The 21,135-nt window shown below is 40.1% G+C and overlaps 1 protein-coding gene across 1 annotated transcript in view; it reads right to left on the bottom strand.

Annotated features, from left to right (window-relative positions):
• Positions 1 to 1,338: 1,338 nt before the first annotated feature.
• LOC129058388 (uncharacterized) overlaps positions 1,339 to 21,135 on the bottom strand; it is a 57,625-nt gene continuing 37,828 nt past the window's right edge. The window contains exons 5-7 of the mRNA XM_054551171.2: positions 11,685 to 11,819; positions 11,460 to 11,596; positions 1,339 to 10,787 (exon numbers count right to left, since the gene is read on the bottom strand). Of these exons, the coding sequence (XP_054407146.2) occupies positions 10,547 to 10,787; positions 11,460 to 11,596; positions 11,685 to 11,819 (513 nt within the window). The 3' untranslated portion in view covers positions 1,339 to 10,546. The remainder of the gene's footprint in view (positions 10,788 to 11,459; positions 11,597 to 11,684; positions 11,820 to 21,135) is intronic.

Here is a 21,135-nt window from a genome sequence, read left to right as displayed (position 1 = left end):
AGTAAAAAAAAAAAATCTTAAATATGTAGGAAGCAAACAAAAGCCTTCTGTTAAAACAATTGATGAAGCCTGCGCAACAATTAATGACTTAAAATGTCAAATAGGCTCCCTGGATTTATCGCCGTTAACCAACTCAAAGAACAGTTTAATTTTAAAGTGCATGTGTCAGAGGAAAATAACCATAACAAATACATTTTCACTCAATTGAATCTTAGGATTGGTAGAGGGTCCAAAGTGGTGGCGGAAAAAAAGTCCACATTGCCTCATTTTCATTTTATTGTAGGCCATAGGAGATTACCGTGAGTGTTCCTTTTCCTGGAGTTTTCTTTTAACTCTTGCTACTTAACAAAAGAAAGCTTACCCTTGGGGTGCCAAGATTTGGGGAAAAAAAAAATCAGCCTGTTCAAATCAAGACCCCGTGCCCCCATTTTATTCTAATTTTGGTGCCTTTGAATATTTCCAAGCTCCATTTCTCTCTGCTTAAACATGGTAGGAGTGACATGGCCTTAAGAACGTTAGAATATTCTGGAAGCCAGGTGAGTGATGTTAGTTACTGGTTTCAGGAATGAATGAATGACGTTCTTAGAGGACAGTTACCCCAAGACTGAACTATTCCAAGACAGTCATTTGTCCTAGGAAAATCTGGCATTCAAGTGAATAGAGACTGTCCCTATCTTTCCCTTCCTGTTCTTTCTCTTCCATCTCCTCTTGCACATCTCAGAAACAATGCCTGGGTAAAGTCTTTGGAGTAAGAAAACCCTTCCAGTTTTCCTTGTTACATGGCTTAGGTTGTATAGTAAACAAATGGCAAAAAAAAAAACAAAAAACAAAAAAAAACACAACAGCTGACCTGTGGATTCAAAGAGCCCAGGATTTAAAACCTGGCTCAGTTCATTCACCTGAGTAAATTCTTAATCACTTTTGGACTCAGTTTCCTGATCTATTAAATGGGCATAAAATATTTGCCTTTACTAGTTTATTGTGAGGAGAGTATCTGATACCTGATAAATGCTTAATAAATGCTGTTGGTCTACCTGCGTGCGCTGGGAGGTATTTGGGAGGTGGAGGGAAGGATGGTATAAATGAATGCATTTAGTCTCTCCACAATTAAAAGTGCCAATGGATGTACTGAGTGAACCCAGAAGCAGTTACAGTCCGTTAAGCACAATTTTAGAAAAGGGTTTATAAGATCTTGATTAAAAATGTCAACTGAACTAGCTTATTCAGAGTTCTCATCCCGATATTTTGAGGGTTTTTTTAAAATAAGAGCATCATAAAAATACTAAAGGATTTTTTTAAGATGGATCAAATTCACATTTTAGAATAAACGATACACAATTTTGAAATAAGCTTAGCTTTAATTGTGTCTATGTAATTATACATGTTTTTCATATTTTTCAAATACAATTCAGCCACCACTGACATAAAGTATCAAAAAAATGCATGAGATGAAAAACTACATAGCAAGCAGATGAAAGTAAAACAAAATGTAAATGAAAATAGAAGAGTATGTCCAGCTACATATTGGCACCTTTAATTTAGCACCTTTAATTAAAATTTCCAATTTAATTTTATTCTTAGTGATCATCCAATTTAGACAAACATTTGACACGTTATAATTTTAAATGCACATGAGAATTACACTCATTTTTGTTTTCTCATTTTCCAGATCACTTTTTAAAGTATTTTACTCATTTTTTCAATATACAGCCACACCTAGAAATAAATTTATATGAATATCATCATCGACATCCCTTTTTAGTCCCTTTCTCATACATTTGTACAGCTTCTCCCAATCTTCCTCTTCTACCCGCATCAGCACTGTCAGGCAAACCCGTGATAACAACTTCATATATATCCTTCCATGTTTTTCCAGGCTTAAACAATCTTAGATGGACATACACATACATATGCGCTTTTTTTTTCCTCTTTTCAGTATTTGTTTTACAGAAATAGGATTATCTTTTACCAAATGCCCCAAAAGGCCACAATCTATACAGATTTAGCTCAGTCTTTATCCACTGTCTACATCTAAAACTAGCAGTTTTATAATGTTTGGCATACTACCAAAAAAATAAACTAATATATTAATACTTCGGAATATGTTCAAAAGTAAAGTTGAAATAAATGGATTTTACAGATCAATCTTTACTTAAGCTTGGTGAGAACTCATTACAAAGAGTCCTGTGCTGAAGGGAAAAAAATCTATGGGTATGGTTCTAGTTCAGCCATGGACCACACATAGGAGGAACTTAACAACTCACTTTGTTTGTCTGGGTCCCAGTTTTCTCATTTGTAAAATAAAGGTCTTGAGCCAGATGAATTCAGGGTCACTTCCAGCTCCAAAATGCTAAGATTCCTTGTCAGTAAGAGCTTGATTCTCAAATCATTTTCTTGTTTTTACTGAACATTTTTTTTTTTAATGCCTGCTGTCATGCTCTGTCTACCAGGGTGAATTTCCAAAAGTTTCTGCATAGCAATTTTAGCCAAAACTGTATATGTTCTGGGAAGGATAGGCATAGGCACATTGAAGACCAAAGGAAAGAGTGAAGAAGTGTAGTTGGGTCATTGTGAATGGATGTTTAGATTGTCAAGAAAAGTGGGCCAGAGGCCCCACCTCACACTAGGGTGGCAATTGCCTCTCATTAGTATCTCAGGCACCATGGGTCTTATTTGGTGTCATAAGAAACACCCTCAACAAAGTAATGAACCCTCGGCCTCCAGCTTCTCGTCTTAGGGATTCTTCTTAGGGCCTCCTTTTTCCTTTTATGTTTCCAGTACCCTGAATTTCTTATTCCCATCCCCCATTAAAATCTGCTTCAAAGAAAAAACAAGAAGGACACATTCACTTTAAGATCCAAATGAATGATAAGAGCTTAAAACATTATACTTATCAGTATTATTTGCATTTTTATAGAAACCAAAACCATATTTAAACAACAACAACAAAATTCCAACAATAGAATTGTTGTCAAGGATAAGAGAAACATAGGAAGAGGGCCTGTGGAGCTTCTACAGCACTCCCGAATGGACATGTTAAACCCCATGAGAAAGGGCCCTGAGAACCCATTACAAAGTGCCCTGGGCTGAAAGTCAGAAAATCTACGGGCACGGTTCTAGTTCAGCCATGAACCACACATAGGAACTTAACAAATCACTTTGCTTGTCTGTGTCCCAGTTCTGTAACTTGTAAAATAAAGATCTTGAACTAGATGACATCAAGATCACTACCAGTTCCAAAATGCTAGCATTCTTTCACCACAATGGCTCCTCTGAGTGGACCACATTATCATCTGAACTTTTTTAAAAAAGTTGCATGGTTGCCACAGTACCATAAGGAACTTCTTGGTAAATCTCTATTCTGCATTAGTTGCCTTTCTACCCCTAAATACCCCCTCCTACCACTACAGAAGCATGACTCCAGAAAAGTTTTCGCTCCAGTTCCACATGTGTGTTGATCAGTTCCTTGGCTGCTCACAAGACTTCCATGTGTTCTCAATTTTTCTATCTATTAAGCTCAACTCTACATTTCTGATAGGACTTTTTTTAAACATAACTGATCATGCCACTCCTGCTCAATTATCTACACTGGTTTCCCATCATCTACCATAGCAAATGCTGTTGGTTGCCAACTCAGGAATCAGTTGTCTCCCTTTCTCCTACTTTCTATCGGAAACCCAATTTTGTTCCAGTATCCTCTACCTGGGCCATATAATCCAGAAGAAGTGGGACAGTTCCTCCAGGGAGTGAATCAAGATTGGTCTGAGCCAGTAATGGTGGTTGCATTCCCCTTGCCAGTGAATGGTTTAGGATTGGGCACGTGATGCACTTTTAGCCACTGAGGCATGAGGATGAGTCTGATGGGAGTGGCAGGAGAGCTCCTTAGGAAAGATTTTCCTTACTGATTGAAAAGACACAAATCAAGACAAAACAAAACCAACAAACCTCAAAAACAAAGAAACAAATCTCTCTTCCTCTTTGGTCACCTTGTGATCAGGAGAAGAGCAAGTCTGAGAGCAAATCATCATACCAAGGATGGCAGAGCAAAAAAAATGGAAAGAACCTAAGTCCTTAATGATAGAGTCGAGCCACTGAATTCAGTTATCCTGGAACTGCCTTTGAACATATTATATGCGCTAATAAATTTTCCTCAGTGTTTAAGCCAGTTGAATTGCAGATTTCTGTTCCTCACAGCTGAATTCATAATAATAAATGTATGGTGTAAAACTAACATACTTTGACGTACAAGAACCCTCGTGTTCTGACCACCTCATCTCCATCATTGTACACTAGACTGTAGCCACAGTAGCCTTTGCCTTCACCACTACTCATCCTTCAAGTTCCAACACGAGCACATCCTCCTCTATAAAACGTTGAACAGTCTCCTCAGGCAGACTGTGCTGTCTTAATTTTCCACAGCATTTCTTGCATGCCTCCATTATGTTATCATCTGCATGCCTGCCAACCTCACTAGACTGTGAACTTCTTGAGGGCAGGGGCCTCAAAAACCAGTTTCTTTTGTATTAACACCCTGCACATATGCCTGATTCATGGGCACACAATCAATATCTGCTGAATGAATGTAGTACAAGGACCTTATCTATCACTTCAGGAATGCTGCTCACTTCTAATTTAGAAAGCTCTGTTCCTTTGTATCTCAGTATGGGCCTTGCCTAGTAGGCTATGACTCAAATGCACAGTCTGAATAATTGAAGTATCTGCAACAACAAAACCACCAGTTCCTGACTAAAACCTTCATGAACTTTGATAGGTGGCTTTGGAGTTAGTTATGTTTCACAGCCTGTCAAAGAAATGGACAATGAAGGGAAATGTGCCTCCAATCATTTGGGCAGTATAAGAATCCTGCCCTGCAGCTTGACTCCAAGATGAAAAATTGGTAAGGCACGACAGGGCTCCCCAGTTGATCCATCTCAAGAACATTAGTGCAGGCTTAGTTTTAGAGCAACAAAAACTCTCAAAAAAGAAGGGTGAAACAAGCAAGTTTCAGGCCACAGAACCAAAATCTGAATCAATTCAGTATAAGTACTCCTATATGTTTTTAAACTGCTTAGCCAAGACCAGACATCTTCTGTTTAATGAACCCTGCTGCTCCTCTGTGCCCCTCCACATACCACACACACATAAACACCCAGGAAATCAGTTCACCTTCTTTTTGCAAATAAAAGCAGCTTCTTTTGATAGCTCTAGTGAGAGACAGTTTTAAAAGTTCACATCTGCCCAGATGTGAAACAAAAGACACACTCTGTGATAACAAATGATAAATTGCTGAGAACTGGAACCCAACAATTTCAGCAGTCCTCTATTCAGGCCAAAAGCACTCTTTTAAAAATGTAGGTCACGTTTAGTGTGACAGGGGGTGAACAATTACACTAGGGTTGAGATGACTCATTTAAATAGCATAATTCAAATATCCTATTCATCTTGCAATATAATCAAACTCCTGAGAGATTGCTACGCTCTTTGAAGAAGAAAAAGAAAAAGTGACAAAGAAGAAAAATGCAGTGAAATTAACATAGCCTGGATACGCAGGTACCAGAAGCTGGAGGGAGTCAGGGTGAGCAGGATGCTGGCCTGCCATAAAAATAAGTAGCCGGGATCAGCCCTCGAAAAGCAAATAAAAAAATTACCCTCTACTTTTCCCAGAGTCATGCATGAGTCCCCGCTGACTACTCACTATCTGCCTGAAAAATACAGGAATGTAAAACCAGAGCCATTCCATTATCAAATGTGCTGAGTGCTTACTATGTGCTGGCATTGGGGGTGCAAAGAGAAGACAAAATTCTTCTTGTGGAAGAAGCCCTCACAATAGTAGGGAAAACAGATGAAACACTGTGGCTGTGCTAGAACAGAGAAGTAGAAAAGACACTTCTGAAGAAAGTAAATTGAGTGTGAGTGTCTCAAGGCAGGCCTCACAGGACTTCTGTTTAAAATGCCTTGAAAGATGAGTGGAATTCTTTACATGAGCAAGGAAGGATATCCTGGGCCTGTTACAAGACGCTCAGAAATAAGGAAACCTGTCAGAAGGCAGGGAGCTCGAGTGGGTGGGTTGGAGGACTGCCTGGAGTCATATGATGAGAGGGGGTGCGAGTGACTTTCACATCTATACCCTGCCTCGAGCTGCCTCTCCCGTCTCATTTCCTCTGACTGCTTTCTCTAGATTACACACTGGGCACATCCTTAAACACTCTGCCTATGCCTTTCCAAGCTTTCCTTCCTAAGCATGTGCCCCGCCATCTCCCTCAAGTGTTCCCTCACTTTGTCTCTTTTCTGTGCCTGGGCCCCTCAGGTCTCCATGAAGCCCCCACTCCATATCCTTGGGTAGACTGAGGTGCACCCCTCTCTGTGCCTCTCATGTGTCCACTTGGTTAAGACAAAATATGTGTCTCCTTAAAAAAGGCATAGACACAGTCCTTGCCTTCACAATCAGCTCCTTCAGAGAGCTTGTGAACCCAAAGCCCTATAACACAAAGCAAGATGCAAAACCCATGAGAAGCACCATGACAGTATGATTCCTGGCACTCAGATGAACACTGTAAGTCCTGAGCTGCCTCATTGTAATAAAGGCTCCAGAAGCCAAAAGCAGTGTCCTAAGGGAGCTCCACTCTGGCCTCATGCCTCATTTCTTCCAATTCCAGTGTCTCTCACTGTATTGTCTCAATCCATGACCCCAATTTTGTTTCATCTTTTCAATTTTCCATTTTGAGAATTATCCAGTTCTTTTTCTACCTCACAACCAATTGTCTTAGGAGACAACAGTGAAAGAGAACACAAGTTTTGACTTCAGGCAGAATTGGGCTTAAATACCAGCTGCAGAAACCTGACGACTTGCAGTGAGAATTTAAGGAGATGATAACATTGCACTCTCCCAAGAAATAGTAAGCATTCAATAAGCCATAACTCTCATGGCTATTGATTATCCTTGGAGTCATCTATCACTTCAGTCATCTCCAAGCTTCATATCTAGGGCCATGAATTCCACCCATTTTCTCCCTTCCCTTTTCTTCTCCACTCTGTCCTCTTTCTCTCAACAAGAGTGACAAATCTCATGCAACTCTGAGACTCTGCAAGTTTCATAAAAGAAGTAACATGTGTGATGCATCTGAAAGAATAGCGGCACCTCGAACTGTGGAGCTGGCAGGAAGACGGCATGCCAACCACAGTAAATGGTGAATAATGACAGAGACAGAAAAGCCCATATCTTGTTCATGCAAGAGACTGTGGGTGCCGCATTTGGCTGGATTTAGGGGTCCATGCCAAAGATCAGGATGGACAGAGTCTGGGACCATCATCTGTAGCTCCTGGGAAACCACAAACATGGATTCATGGGGGAAGAGGGTAGGGAGAATGTATGCAGGATTCATTAGTGAGGAAAGAGAACAAAGCACAGTTTGTGTCTCAGATACATCCTGCATGTCATGCAAAGCATACTGGTCCTGGATTAAGAGTCCCTGGGCTCCAAGATCTGTAACCAATGAGGTGAGTGATCTTGGGACTTCAGTTGGCTCATCTGTAAAATGAGATGCTTGACCTTCATGTTGAGGCACCCAAGTTCAAATACCAGCTTGATCACTTATCAGAACAAGAAGACCTTAGGTAAGATATGAAACTTTTTGTTGCTTTCATTTTCTTCATCTGTAAAATGAAGATAATAGCACAATCATTCCCTTGCAGTGCTCCTGCAAGGATGCAATGCCAAAACCATACCTGGCACACAGTAGAAATTTTGAAAAGCAAAATGGTGCTGTGAAAAAAAAATCATGGGCCTTTCAATTGCAGAAACGACCATTCAGCAAAAAAATTTTGGAACACAACCTGGGCTAGTCTGAGATACAACATGAAAAGGTTTTTGTCGGTTTTTCTTTTTTTTTGGTCCATTTTTCAAAAAAAATTATTTGAGTAAATAATGTTGTTTTCCAGATATATGTTGTCCTCAGAAAATGTTAATATATTATTAGGAAGATAGAAAAGTATTTCAAGTCCTGAAAGCATTAAAACTCAAGTAAGCCTTTGATTTCTAACCAGAATTCCAAAGAGAACGGGTTATCAAATAGAAATGCCAGTGTACCATTGTTTTCCCTTGCAATTCATGGAGACTCTAGATAACAAACAGACCACAGAACTATAACCAAGCGTTTGCCAAAGTCAACAAAGCCTTAAATATCTCCAGATTTTGTCTGTGACAGATCTTTTTGTCCCCCTTCCAGAATGCAGTGACCAAAAATGTGTGACTTATTTAAAGACTCAGGCTAATGAGGTCCTGCATTCGTTCTTAAAAGAAATTCCAGGAGTTTCTAGTTCTACTCCACCCTTCCAACACATCATGTACTTATCTAGCATTAGGAAAACACTGGCTGCTTTGCACTTAGGTTTCTGCCTGCTTAGCTTCCCAAAGACCAAATGTGAGGACATGTCTCCTTCACCTTGCAGCGCCTCCCATATGATAGTCACCACACCTAATGTGAATTCAACCCTCATACATACGGCAGACTCACACTAACCTGAATGTTCTTGCTATTACACCTATTGCCTCCCAAAGTACTGAAGAAAAAGATATACCTGGAATAAATGGATGAATGAGCTTTCACATCTCAAGCCATTCTTTCTACACCAATACTCTTTCTTTTCATTTTTGAGACTTCTCAAGTCTCCTCTGGAAAGCATTTCCTCACTGATGCTTGCTCAACTCTGACTATTTTCTGCCACTGTGTCCTTGTTAGCTCTTATGTATTTGATGTGTATTGGAGGAATTGTCACCTTTTCTCTCTCTCTCTCTTTTTTTTTTTTTAAAGAAACATGGTCTCACCATGTTGCCTAGGCTGGTCTTGAACTCCTGGGCTCAAGTGATCCCCCAGCCTCAGCTTCCCAAGTAGCTGAGACTACACGTGCTCATAGCCATGCCTTGCTTTCCTCTCACTCTTAAGCAGGTTGCTACAGGAAGTAGCCTCTCTCCAGGCTCTATCCCTTTGCTCTGCCATCTGCTTTATCTACTCAGAAACTCCCCATTGCCTAAGCCTCCCTATTCTTGCCCTGGCCTCTCACAAAAGATGCATCTCCAAGATAGACAGAGCAGGAGCCAGTTCCCGGATTCTCATGACTATTCACCACTATCACCTACAGAGGAAGAAAAAGAAAGATGAATATATGCATATATTGTTTTCTGGAAGGATCACAAGGAACGGTTAAGTGTTTGCCTTTGGGAAGAACTAACGGCTAGGTGGGAGGGGTACAAACACATTCTTTGCTGTACTGTCTAAATTTTTACTTTAAGCATGCATGTCAATCTTTTTAATCAAAAAATTTAGATGCCCAAGATTGTAATTTAGGAACAAGCCTCAGTATCTGCATTTTATTTAAAACTCTCGGTGATTTTGATGAAAAGGCAGAGTTGGGGCCCATGGGAGTAGGGGAAAAAATGTTCGTATGTACACGGCATGTAGGTGTAAGTGCACGTGGGATTGTGTATGGTGGGGTGGGAGATGTGGGCAGGATTCCGCAGCAAGAAATTTCTTCTCCCAGTATGCCATCTCTAGACGTTTCCCCTGCTTTCTCTTTCCCAGAAGCCAGATCAGACCATGAGCTCAGGCAGTTGCCTTCGCTAAAGAAAGGCCAGAATGGAGCTTGTTCCCCATTGGAGGGTAAGTCATTATTAGTGAAAGGCATGGATTCAGGAGCCAGATAGCCCAGGTTCAAGTCCTGGCTTCAAGTATGTGACTTTGGGCACTTCTGTCTGCCTCAGCTTCCTCTTATTGTTGTGTGATGATTAAATGTGCCGCTATGTCCAAAGTACTTATAGCTATGCCCGACATGGGAAAAGCATGGAGTAGTCACTGGCTATTAGCAGAAACAGAGAAAGGAGGTAAGCCCCTTTTTATCACTAATCCAAGCCAGGTCATCACCTTTTCCTTCAGTGGCCCTGCAGTGCCCTATTCCTGTTGCTATAGAATCACACCATCGTGCCATTATTTGTTTACCTGTTTATCTGTGTTACTGGGGTTTTAGATCCCTAAGGAAGGCATTGAGTCTCATTTAATTTTTTGTTGTTTCTTGCACGTAGTGCAGTGGCCTCTGTGTATGGGTAAAACATGTCAAGCAAGGAGTCACTTTGTTAAAAAGCCCAGCCTACCTTCCAGGAAGCACTGAACTGCCGGAGGTAAATCAGCACCAGAGCAGTAGGAATGGCTATTCCAGGAATAAGGACACCAGACTCAATTGGAGCAGACACTTTGATTTTCTCAAATGGATATGACCTTTCCTCTGTCTCCCTTTCTCTGGGGCCAGCTAGACCTCAAATGTCCCATGGAGAATGCTCAAAGGGCTAGACTTTTGTTCTTTACTGTCTGTTTTGAATCCCTAAGTAGGGGTAAACACACACACCACACCTTTACACTTCCCCATTCCAGAATTAAACAGTGGCCACCTATTCCATTTGCTGATTGAAGATACAGACAGTTCATTTCACATGGGCACTTTAAAGTTCAGCTGGGGCATCTGCTTCTTCCAGAAAGCCATTCCTCACCTGTCCAGGCTAGAATCCTTCCTCCATGGACTTGTGGCACTCATCTCCTTCACAGCTTTTCACCACCTTATGCTGATATTCAATTTCTCTTCCTAGACAAGGGGGCTTCCTGGAGATGAGTCTTTTCCTTTGCTGTGTTACACAATTCCAGATTTTGGTGCATTTCTTGGCATGAAGCAGGAGTGCAATAAATGTGTGTTGAGCCAGACTCCTGTTCCCGTCTGACCCCAGCTGACATACTCTGAGGCCCCTACAGAAAGCAAAGAGGTGTTACCTTGATGTATAGTTTCCATATGAAGGAGGAAAGGATGGAGGTGGAAGGCGGGCTTACCACTAAGAGAAACCTTTTTTAAGTAGAGTCTGCAGATATTTGAAAGAGAATAATTTGTTTTGTCCTGGTTCTAAAATCATAGGTAATTTAGCTTCATCAGTAGCTTGGCCCTTTGTTCTTTAAGAAAACTGCATAGGAATAACCTTGCCATGCTATTGCTACTATGAATAATGGGTAGGCCTTATCACATTACATATTGTATTATGAAAATTGAGTGCCAACACAAGGGAAAACTGATAGGAAAAGCTACCTAACTGTTGATAAGGGAGCAGACTTCCTTCTGACCTGGATTAGCTCCCTTCTGGGTGTGTGAATAAACTGCAACCTCTTCAGTCCCAATCCCCTCTCCACACACGCACACAAATCAAAGCAGTCAGGGAGAAGGCTCTGCCAAGTGCTGCCCAGCCTTCCTAAAGAATTGGTTTCCATCTGCACCATGGCCAGCAGTCTGCATTCAGAACGACCAGCAGGCCTTTCAAAAGGCAGGCACACAACCCAACCCACACAGTTTTTTGTTTTTATAAGAACACTTTCCCAAGGTTTCCACTTCAGTCTTCCAAACCACACTTGTAAATAGGGCGTCATCCTCACTTATGTGATCTTGTCTTCATTCTGCATGAACTAGAAATTCCTCTAAATTGAAGGCTGGGCGGGGTGGGGGCGGTGGTGAGATTTTCAACAGATGCACCCTCCTTCAGCAGGGGCTGCCCCAGGGATTCTGCTCTAGAATTTCAGCCCTCCTCTTCTCAGTGTGGCATTCTGGGAGTCTGCAACCTGCAGCGGCTCCTCGGTGGGAAGGAGAGAATTTCCATCTACAGTTCCTTCAACACAGTTTTGCTCCACACCTCCTGCAAGAGGAATGAGGGCCTCAGAGTCCAGCAATCCACAGAAAAACTCAGAGGGGAAAGCCTCCTCAGGCTTTCTTTTGCCAACAAAATAATCAGTTGAGGGCTGAAACCAATAAGGATCTGGTTTAATGTTCTAAAATAGCCTCTTATTCTTTCTGGGGAAACTCTGCCCAACGATCCAAACTGATTTCCATCATTGCAAATGCAAACTGTGCCCGCACACACACACAGACACACACAGACACACACACACACACACACACACACACCACACTGCGGAGAATTTTTTTGAGGTAAATGGTGGTGTTGCTAATGTCCAAGTTCAGCATCACGTTTTAACTTTCCATCACCAGACCTTATCTTTCTAGAAAACAGATGAAAAGGTCTGAGGGAGGGTGTGATCATAGAGATGGGAATGTCTTTTATTAAAAGAGTGTTTTCCCAGACCTTAACTAAACCTCATCCACTTTTGTCAGTCAGGCCCGACAGTTGAGAGCAATATTAGAGGAGGTAATTGCATGTATCAGTCAACAGCTTTTGTCCCACGGCCGCTGAGAATTACAGTAAAACGGGCACAAGAAAACAGCATACTGGATTAAAGGCAAGAAAAGATCTTTCTCCAGTTTCTCCCTACTCACCAGCTGTTATGTTCGGCTGTAGAGACAGAAGCAGCAATAATATCTGGGGGAAATCTAGCCTACGATAGTCTGGGTTTTTCTCACTTCTGCTTTCCCTCCACCTTGAAAGTGATTAATGTGTGACTTTAAAGAGAAACTTTTTCAAAAAGCATTCTATCTCATCATAGCAACCAATCTATTAACCATATGCGAATTTCTCTACCATTAAAGTACATGAACACATATAAACCCAAAACTTCGATAATTTTTTGGACTGACTAAAAAACAACTACCTCAGAGCCTTTGATGTCATGTGGTAACAGGTCCTAGTAGTTGCTTAAGTAAACAGTTTGCAAGACACAAACACATTTTATGTACAGCTGATTGTAAATTACACCAAGCCAAACTCTGATGAACAGTTAGCATAGGCGTCTGAAAGTTACCACAGGTAAGTAAGAGCTGCAGTTAGAGGAAGGGAAGACAGAAGAGCCTAACCCACCCCTGCACCCCTGGCACAAATCCTTCCAAGATAAGTGTGATTGTCACCATGTCCCTGGGGATCCAGACACAATAGATTGGCCCCCAAATCCCATTGTGAAAGGAATTCCCTTTCTCTCAACCATGAGAAAACAACTATCTAAAACGCCTCCAGAGGCTTTGGATAGGAAAGAGGGTAAGAAGCACATTCTTAGGGCTAAGTTGAGTGTACCTTAGAAAGAGAATTGGCTGACCAGGAAGAAATGGAGACCAACTTCAGAGAGGCAGCAGGAACCAGAAAACAGTGGGTTGGAGTCATTTACAAGGGACTTAGTGAAACAAGGGGCAAGAGGTAAGTTCGGTCAGCTTTACCTTGGCTCTAACAGAGGCAAAGCTGGGACACTAATGCAGAAAGCTGTTTGTTAATGAGTTTCGTCCTTAAATCAACTTGAAATCCCATGGCATATCAGGGGAGTGAAGGTCAACTTCATGATAAAGCACTGAATAGTTATTATTTACATTTTACAGATCAAGAAATCAAGGTATAGAGAGATTAGGCAACTCAATCAAGTTAATGTAGCCAATGATAATATAAACAGGATTTATGCTCAGCTCTGCCTCCTCCAAAGCCTTACTCATGCCACTAAACCCATTTCACACTGTGGTAAGTGCATGTTCAGCAGTACTTGATCTGAACACCAGGATGTAAGGAGCTATAGGATAAGCCCATAGTGTCTTTCTGGGGCATCAAATTTATTCAAATATTGTTGGATATCAAAAGGAACAGGAGTAGGGTGGTATATGATTAATTGCATTCATCAGTATTTCGAACCACACTTTTCACATTAAATTCCATGGTTATATTAGAGAGCAGGATGCACTATTTCTATTTTAAAAGTTTGAATGGGTAATGAATTTATATGATTCAAAATTCAAGCACTACCAAATGGTATGAAGTGAAAAGTTCTCTCTCACTTATCCCCCAATTTTCCTCCACACAGGCAAATAATGTACAGGTTAAGCATCCCCATACATTTGAATATCCAGAATTCAAAATGCCCCAAAATCTGAAACATTTTGAGCCCTGACAGGACCCTCAAAGGAAATGCTCATTGGACTATTTTGGATTTCAGATTTTCAAATTAGGGATACTCCACTGGTAAACATAATGCAAATATTCCAAAGTCCAAAAAAATCTAAATCCAAAACACTTCTGGTCTCAAGCATTTCACATAACAGATAATCTATATCACCTATTTATGCATATGCATATACATAAGATGATAAGTATGTATACAGCCTGTTTTCCCTTTTTAAACACAAGGAGTAAGTAGCCTACTAGACATGTTTTTCTGCACTTTGCCTTTTTTAAAAAAAGCAAAAAATCTTGGAGTTCATGTCTACACAAAAAGTACTTCTTTGTTCTTGTTTACAGTTACATTAAATTGATGCAAACTTATTTATTTAGCCAGTCCTATTGGTGGGCTCTCAGGACGTTCTGAAGACTTTGCTATTACAAATGATGCTTAAATGAATAAACTTTTCATGGATTATTTCACACATTTGAGAATATATATGTGGGACATTTTGCTACCTGTGGAACTGCTAGGTGAAAAGGCATATGCATTTTTAATTTGGATAGATATTAACAAATGTCTTTCTGTAAAAGTTGCGCCAATTGGCAGAGAGCCATTTCTCAGTATTATCAAACTCTTACATTGCCAATCTGATAGGTGAAAAATGGAATCTTGCTGTAGTTGCAATTCACATCTTTTCTTTTATGAGTGGGGCCGAGTGGCTTTTCATGTGCTTAAAAGCCATTTCTACTTCTTTTTCTGCAAACTATTTATTTCTATTTTTTGCTCTCTTTTTATACGGTGGTGGGCTTATTTAATTGTCTTATAGAGTTCTTTATGGAGAACAGAACTAGCCCTTTGTCTGAGACATGAGTTGCAGAGTTTCTACAGGCCCTAGAATCTACCTTGTCTTGTCAGTTTCCACTAAGAACCTCAGCCTCAAAATGGTAGCACCAGCTCCTGGGACCTGACCATTTTAATGTTGATCCATATACACCTACTCTAACTATCATGAAACCTACTCAGCTGCCTGGTCAAGCTTCCTTCCATAGCTTGTGTTTATTTCCCAGGGGCTGCTCTTCTGTAAGGGACACCTACAGCACCCTGATCTAGCTACTCCCTCTCTAGCCTTTCCTGATAATGTGAGAAAAGGCCAAGAGCAGGCACATATTCTCCACACCAAACCTCAACCCAGGATGCATAAACACCACTATTTCTCATCTGCTCCCAGTATCATGTACAATGGCTAACATATGTTGGACATTTACTATGTGCCAAGTTCTAGTGAAAGCACTTTACATATATTAACTCATTTCATCCTCAAAAAATTCCACGAAGGTCTTACTATTATCTTCAGCCCATTTACAGAAGATAACACAAGTGACAGAAATGTTAAGTTCAGTGGGCCCTCTGTATCCATGGGTACCACATCTAAGGATTCAACCAACCATGGATTGAAAATATTTGAAAAAATATAAATAAATAATAACAATACAATGTTCAAAAACAATACAAATAATAAACAATATGGTATAATAACTATATTTTACATTATATTGGGTACTATGAGTAATCTATAGATGATTTAAAGTATATGGAGGATGTGCATAGGTTATATGCAAATACTACATCATTTTATGTAAGGAGCTTGAGTATCTGTGGATTTTGGTATCTGCTAGGGGTCCTGAAACCAATCCTCTGAGGAGATCAAGGAATGTCTTGTTGTGCATCAAGAGTCATAAAGCTAGTTATGAAGCCAGGATTCAAAACTGGGCAGTCTGGACTATATACCAATTTAATCCTACCCTGACATTGCTATAAACTTCAGCAGCTATCCTAGCCAACACTCAAGTTACATAAATCTCACACACACACACACACACACACACACACACACACCCCATTACGGATCAATTTTACTGATGTTATGACATTAAGAAAAACATTATCCTAGTACCAAAATGATATGAGGCCTTGTTGGGTTTATATAAACCATGATATTGCTAATTAAAGATATTCTGTTCTTTAGCTTGCCTCGTTTCAACTGAAAGCCAAATGAATTTGAGCTTAGTCTGGTGAACTATCCGTCAACTTTCAAAAGATCACAGGAAATAATATTCAGAAAAAGATGGTTAAAGAGTTGTGACATGGACTGGTCCCTTGTCTTCGAGCTCTGAATTTATTTCTTCTACTTGCACAATTCTATTGCTGAGACTTTCCAGATAATTTTGCCTTTCTATAAGTGTGTCCATTGTTTCTGAAGTTTTGATTGTTTTTTCTTTATGCTGGGTATTTCCTTGACTATTTCTCCCTTCACTTCTTGTATCATGTTTTGGATTTCTTTGCACTGGGCTTCGCCTTTCTCTGGTGCCTCCCTGATTAGCTTAATAACTAACCTCCTGAATTCTTTTTCAGGTAAATCAGGGATTTCTTCTTGGTTTGGATCCATTGCTGGTGAACTAGTGAGATTTTTTGGGGGGCGTTGAAGAGCCTTGTTTTATCATATTACCAGAGTTAGTTTTCTGATTCCTTCTCATTTGGGTAGGCTCTGTCAGAGGGAAGATCTAAGGATGAAGGCCGTTCTTTTGAGAATTGTCTATTCATGTCCTTAGCCCAATTTTTGATGAGATTTTTGTTTCTTGCTGATTTGTTTGAGTTCCTTGTAGATTCTGGATATTAGTCCTTTGTTGGATGTATAGATTATGAACATTTTCTCCCACTCTGTGGGTTGTTTGCTTACTCTGCTGACTGTTTCTTTTGTTGCAGAAACCTCTTTAGTTTAATTATGTCACAGCTATTGACAATTCTCAAAAGAAGATATACAAATGGCCAACAAATATATGAAAAAATGCTCAACATAACTAATGATCAGGGAAATGCAAATCAAAACCACAATGAACTAAAAGAAAGAAAAACTAAGAGAAGATAAAGAACTAAAATTAGAACTACCATTTGATTCAGCAATCTTACTACTAGGTGTCTACCCAGAGGAAAAGAAGTCTTTATACAAAAAAGATATTTGCACACACATGCTTATAGCAGCACAATTTGCAATTGCAGAATCATGGAACCAACCCAAATGCCCATCAATCAATGAGTGGATAAAGAAACTGTGGTATATATTTACAATGGGATACTACACAGCCATAAAAAAGGAATGAATTAATGACATTTGCAGTGACCTGGATGAGATTGGAGACTATTATTCTAACTGAAATAACTCAGGAATGGAAAACCAAATATTGTATATTCTTACTGATACATGGGAGCTAAGCTATGAGGACACCAAGGCATAAGAATGATACAATGGACTTTGGAGACTTGGGAGGAAGGTTGGGAGAGGGGTGACATGGTTTGACTGTGTGTCCCCACCCAAATCTTATCATGAATTGTGCTCCCATAATTCCCACATGTTCTGGGAGGGACCCAGTGGGAGGTAATTTGAATCATGGGGGCGGTTTCCCCCATACTGTTCTCATGGTAGTGAATAAGTCTCATAAGGTCTGACGGTTTTATTGGAGGTTTCTTTTTATGCATTTTCCTCATTTTTCTCTTGCCGCTGCCATGTAAGAAGTGCCTTTTGCCTCCTGCCATGATTCTGAGGCCTCTCCATCCATGTGGAACTGTAAGTCCAATTAAACCTCTTTTTATTTCCAGTCTCAGGTATGTCTTGGCAGCTTGAAAATGGACTAATACAGGGGGCAAGGGATAAAAGATTACAAATAGGGTGCAGTCTATACTACTCGGGTGATGGGTGCACCAAAATCTCACAAATCACCACTAAAAATCTCACTAATGTAACCAAACACTACCTTGTACCCCGATAACCTATGGGAAAAAAAGATTTGACAAAAAAAAAACAAACTTCCTACCTACTAGAGGCTTATAGTCTATTAAGAGATAGGAATTAAACCAACAACAATTAATTTAGGAGAAATTATAATGCTGAAGAAGTTCTGCTTGGATGGAGGTAGGCACAAATGTTTTAGGAAGCCCTCGGAATGGCCTTCAGAGTTCAAATTAGGAAAGGTGGTAAAGGATACACAGGGTAATCATTCACTTCAGAGGTAGCAAGAAGCTAACTGTAACTGTGGTTTAAAGGGCCAAGACTAAAAGAGAAGAAGCTATAACGGTCAACAGAAACCAGACTGGGAAAGGGCTTGCATGCCATGCTAAATGTATCTTTGATCCTAAAAGTGGTGAGGGTCATGGAAATATATTAAGCAGGAAAATGACAAGACCAAAATTGGTTTTAGAGAGATGTCTCTAATGAGACAGTAGACATAGCTAAACTTGTTAAATAGGTGACATTTGAATATTCTCTCATCTCCCTTTTCAGAATCTTTTCCTTCCCATCTTTCTCCCTGACTTCCTGCACAGCAAAACTGCTTACGGTGGAAATAATTCACAGTAGGGTGCAAATGACTGATAAGACTTAATCAGTTATGTTTTGATAAGAGACAAAATCTTAAGCAAAGGAATGAATTCAAATGTGGAATTTTTTAAAAATCAAATTAAATTGATGGGATAAGTATCTGTGAAGGAGAGACCCCATTGGCATTTCCAAAATCACATTTTAGGAACTTATCTGCCACTTGTCTCATTAGCACAAAATCTCTCTCTCTCTCTGTCCCCCCAACACCCTCCCCCTCCCCCTCCCCCTCCCCCTTGCCGCAAGTAGGAGGTGGGAGGATAAGAGGCAGCACTGCTGGAGAACACATACTAATCGCAAGTGGATAGATTTGGCTGATCTTCCTAATCAAAGAACCCAGGCCCTTGCAAGAGTTCAGATTCCTATCGAGATACACAATTATGTTAGTGGAAGTGTAGAAAAACAGGCACTCTGAATTTTATTGGTAAGACTGTCAACTGAGGCAACTTCTATAAGAAGCAATTTGACAATATCTATTAGAATTGAAAATGCATATATACCTGACCCAAAAATTCTACTACTAGAAATTTTCACACACACACACACACACACCCCTGCAAAATCATAAGATTATTTATTACAGTATTATTTATAATATCACAAGATTAAAAACAACCTAAATATCAAATTGAGACTGTTTTAAATAAATTGTGACATATATACAAAATGGAATACCATGCAGTTATAAAAAAGACTGAGGTAATTCATTATATAATATGTAAAAATATCTTCACTATATAGCATTAAGCAGAAAGCAGAAAATGCAGAACAAGTACATATACTAACTAGTATTTGTCCACAAAAGGTTTTGGGAACAGAAGGAAGGTGAATATAGTGCATATATTTTCATCCGTGCATGCATAAAACAACTGCAAGTATACACAAGACAACAATAACTTTGATTGCCAATAGGAAGGGGAAATGGGTTGCTGAGGGAAGAAGACTTTACTGTATTTCCTTTTGTACCTTCTGAATCATGTAAATATACTACTTCTTCGAAACTAAATAAGTTACAAGAAAAATTATGTCCCTGTTCTTGAATAGCTCACAGTCAAGACAGATAAACAATTACTGTATAATAGGGAAGAACTAATTGAAACTATCTAATAGGCTACAACACAGAAGCAAGGAAAAGATCAAAAAATTTATCTGAGCCGGAGAAAATACAATTGGAAATTATCTTATTCCTCCCATTTCAGCCAACACTTCTGTGGACCCAGCAATCCTAAAGGCCCATGTACTACAGGTATATTTAGGTCATGACTCTTAGCACCCAGAGGGCTCTTTGTCCAGTGCCCTTACCTTACAGATATATAAAGCTTGACCCCTGCAGGGTGAAGGGACTTGCTTCGAGCCACATGGATGGTTGGCAATGCCCCAGTTCTGAGCCCACCGCGGAGTCCCTTCCTGTAGCAGACACTGACACAACCACACAGGCAGTGACTTGGTAGTGCTCTGCATCAGCTGAGACACAATTTGGTCTGTGGAAACTGCCTGCCAATCCTCTTTGTAGGCCCCGATCAACTTGTACGCCCACAAACCAGTTAGATGTCGCCCCTCCCTCCTTAGGGGCTCAGACAAAATTAAGCAAACTTCTTAGAGGAGGACAGAGAAATCATCAGCCTTTTCCTTCCAGGAAGTGCTCAGCGTAAAAGGAGTCCATTTAGTCTTTGCCACCTTGTCAGACCAGGATCACAATCATGGTTGGACTTTCCATTTGCTTCTTATGCATAACAAGCCATGTGGCCCACTGTGTGGTTAGTTAACTGAAATTTCAACATTTAGCCAGTAATCTTGCCTTCAAGGAAACAAAATAATTGTTTATCAACCTGTCACTCCCAAGCTCACTTCAGTCTTTAATTTCTCTCTAGCAATAAGGCAATTTGTTTTCAATTGCAAATCCTTGCACAATCTGGCATGCAATAGAGAGCGAGTATAGCCTTCCATACCACATGGCTTTAGAAACAGGATAGTGCCTAGCCTAAGGCACGCTAAATTTCATCATGATTTCAGAGCCCTGACTTGCTAACATTTCTCTAGTTTTCCACTAAACTGTTCTTCCTGTCCAGGACCCTCCACCTACTCCCACAACTCTACACAGTTAACCGTTGATCTCTTCTCTGCCCTCATCATCAGTCTCTTTATTCTTCTTGTTTCTTCCTATGCACTTCAGAGCAGCAGCCCAGTCTTAAAAATAGCTCCCCCCTTGATCCTTCCTTCTCTTTCATCTCTGATGCTATTCCTTTTTTCCCTTTCACTTCTAGATGCCTTTGGAATATGAAGAGGAAAAAATCACACTTCAGCAAATTTAACAAGAATAAAAATATAAATGACAAAAGTAACAAATATTTATTGATCACTTACATTGTGGTAAGTACTGAGCTAAATAACCTAGCATGCATGACCTCTGAATGAACAAATATTTTGTTTTGCAAGCTATGTTTGTCTCAAATAATGATCTGCAGAAACATAGACTATGGTTGGTTTCAATACAATCCATTCTCTAAAACGACAGGAATCAATTGTGTGACCATACACCCACTTTCAAACAGCCCTTGGCTGTGTGACAGCCATACTCTAGAACCAAACTATCTGGCTATATGATGCTTGCATTATTGCAAGTAGTGGGAGGATGGATGACAACCTCTCCCCTTCTACCCTAGGGAACCATGAGATAAAGCTATCTTAGGTCTATTCATATGCCACCACAACTCAAATTTCAACATCTCTCACAACAACCACATCACTCCTACTTGAAAATGTGACCCAAATGTGAAGCTATACACCACCACTACCCAACAGCCACAGTATTAAAAG

This window comes from Pongo abelii, chromosome 2 (genome assembly GCF_028885655.2).
Source record: "Pongo abelii isolate AG06213 chromosome 2, NHGRI_mPonAbe1-v2.0_pri, whole genome shotgun sequence".
NCBI classification, from domain to species: Eukaryota; Metazoa; Chordata; class Mammalia; order Primates; family Hominidae; genus Pongo; species Pongo abelii.
The sequence above is the reverse complement of the archived record's forward strand: the minus strand, read 5'-3'. Positions and strand labels throughout refer to the sequence as shown.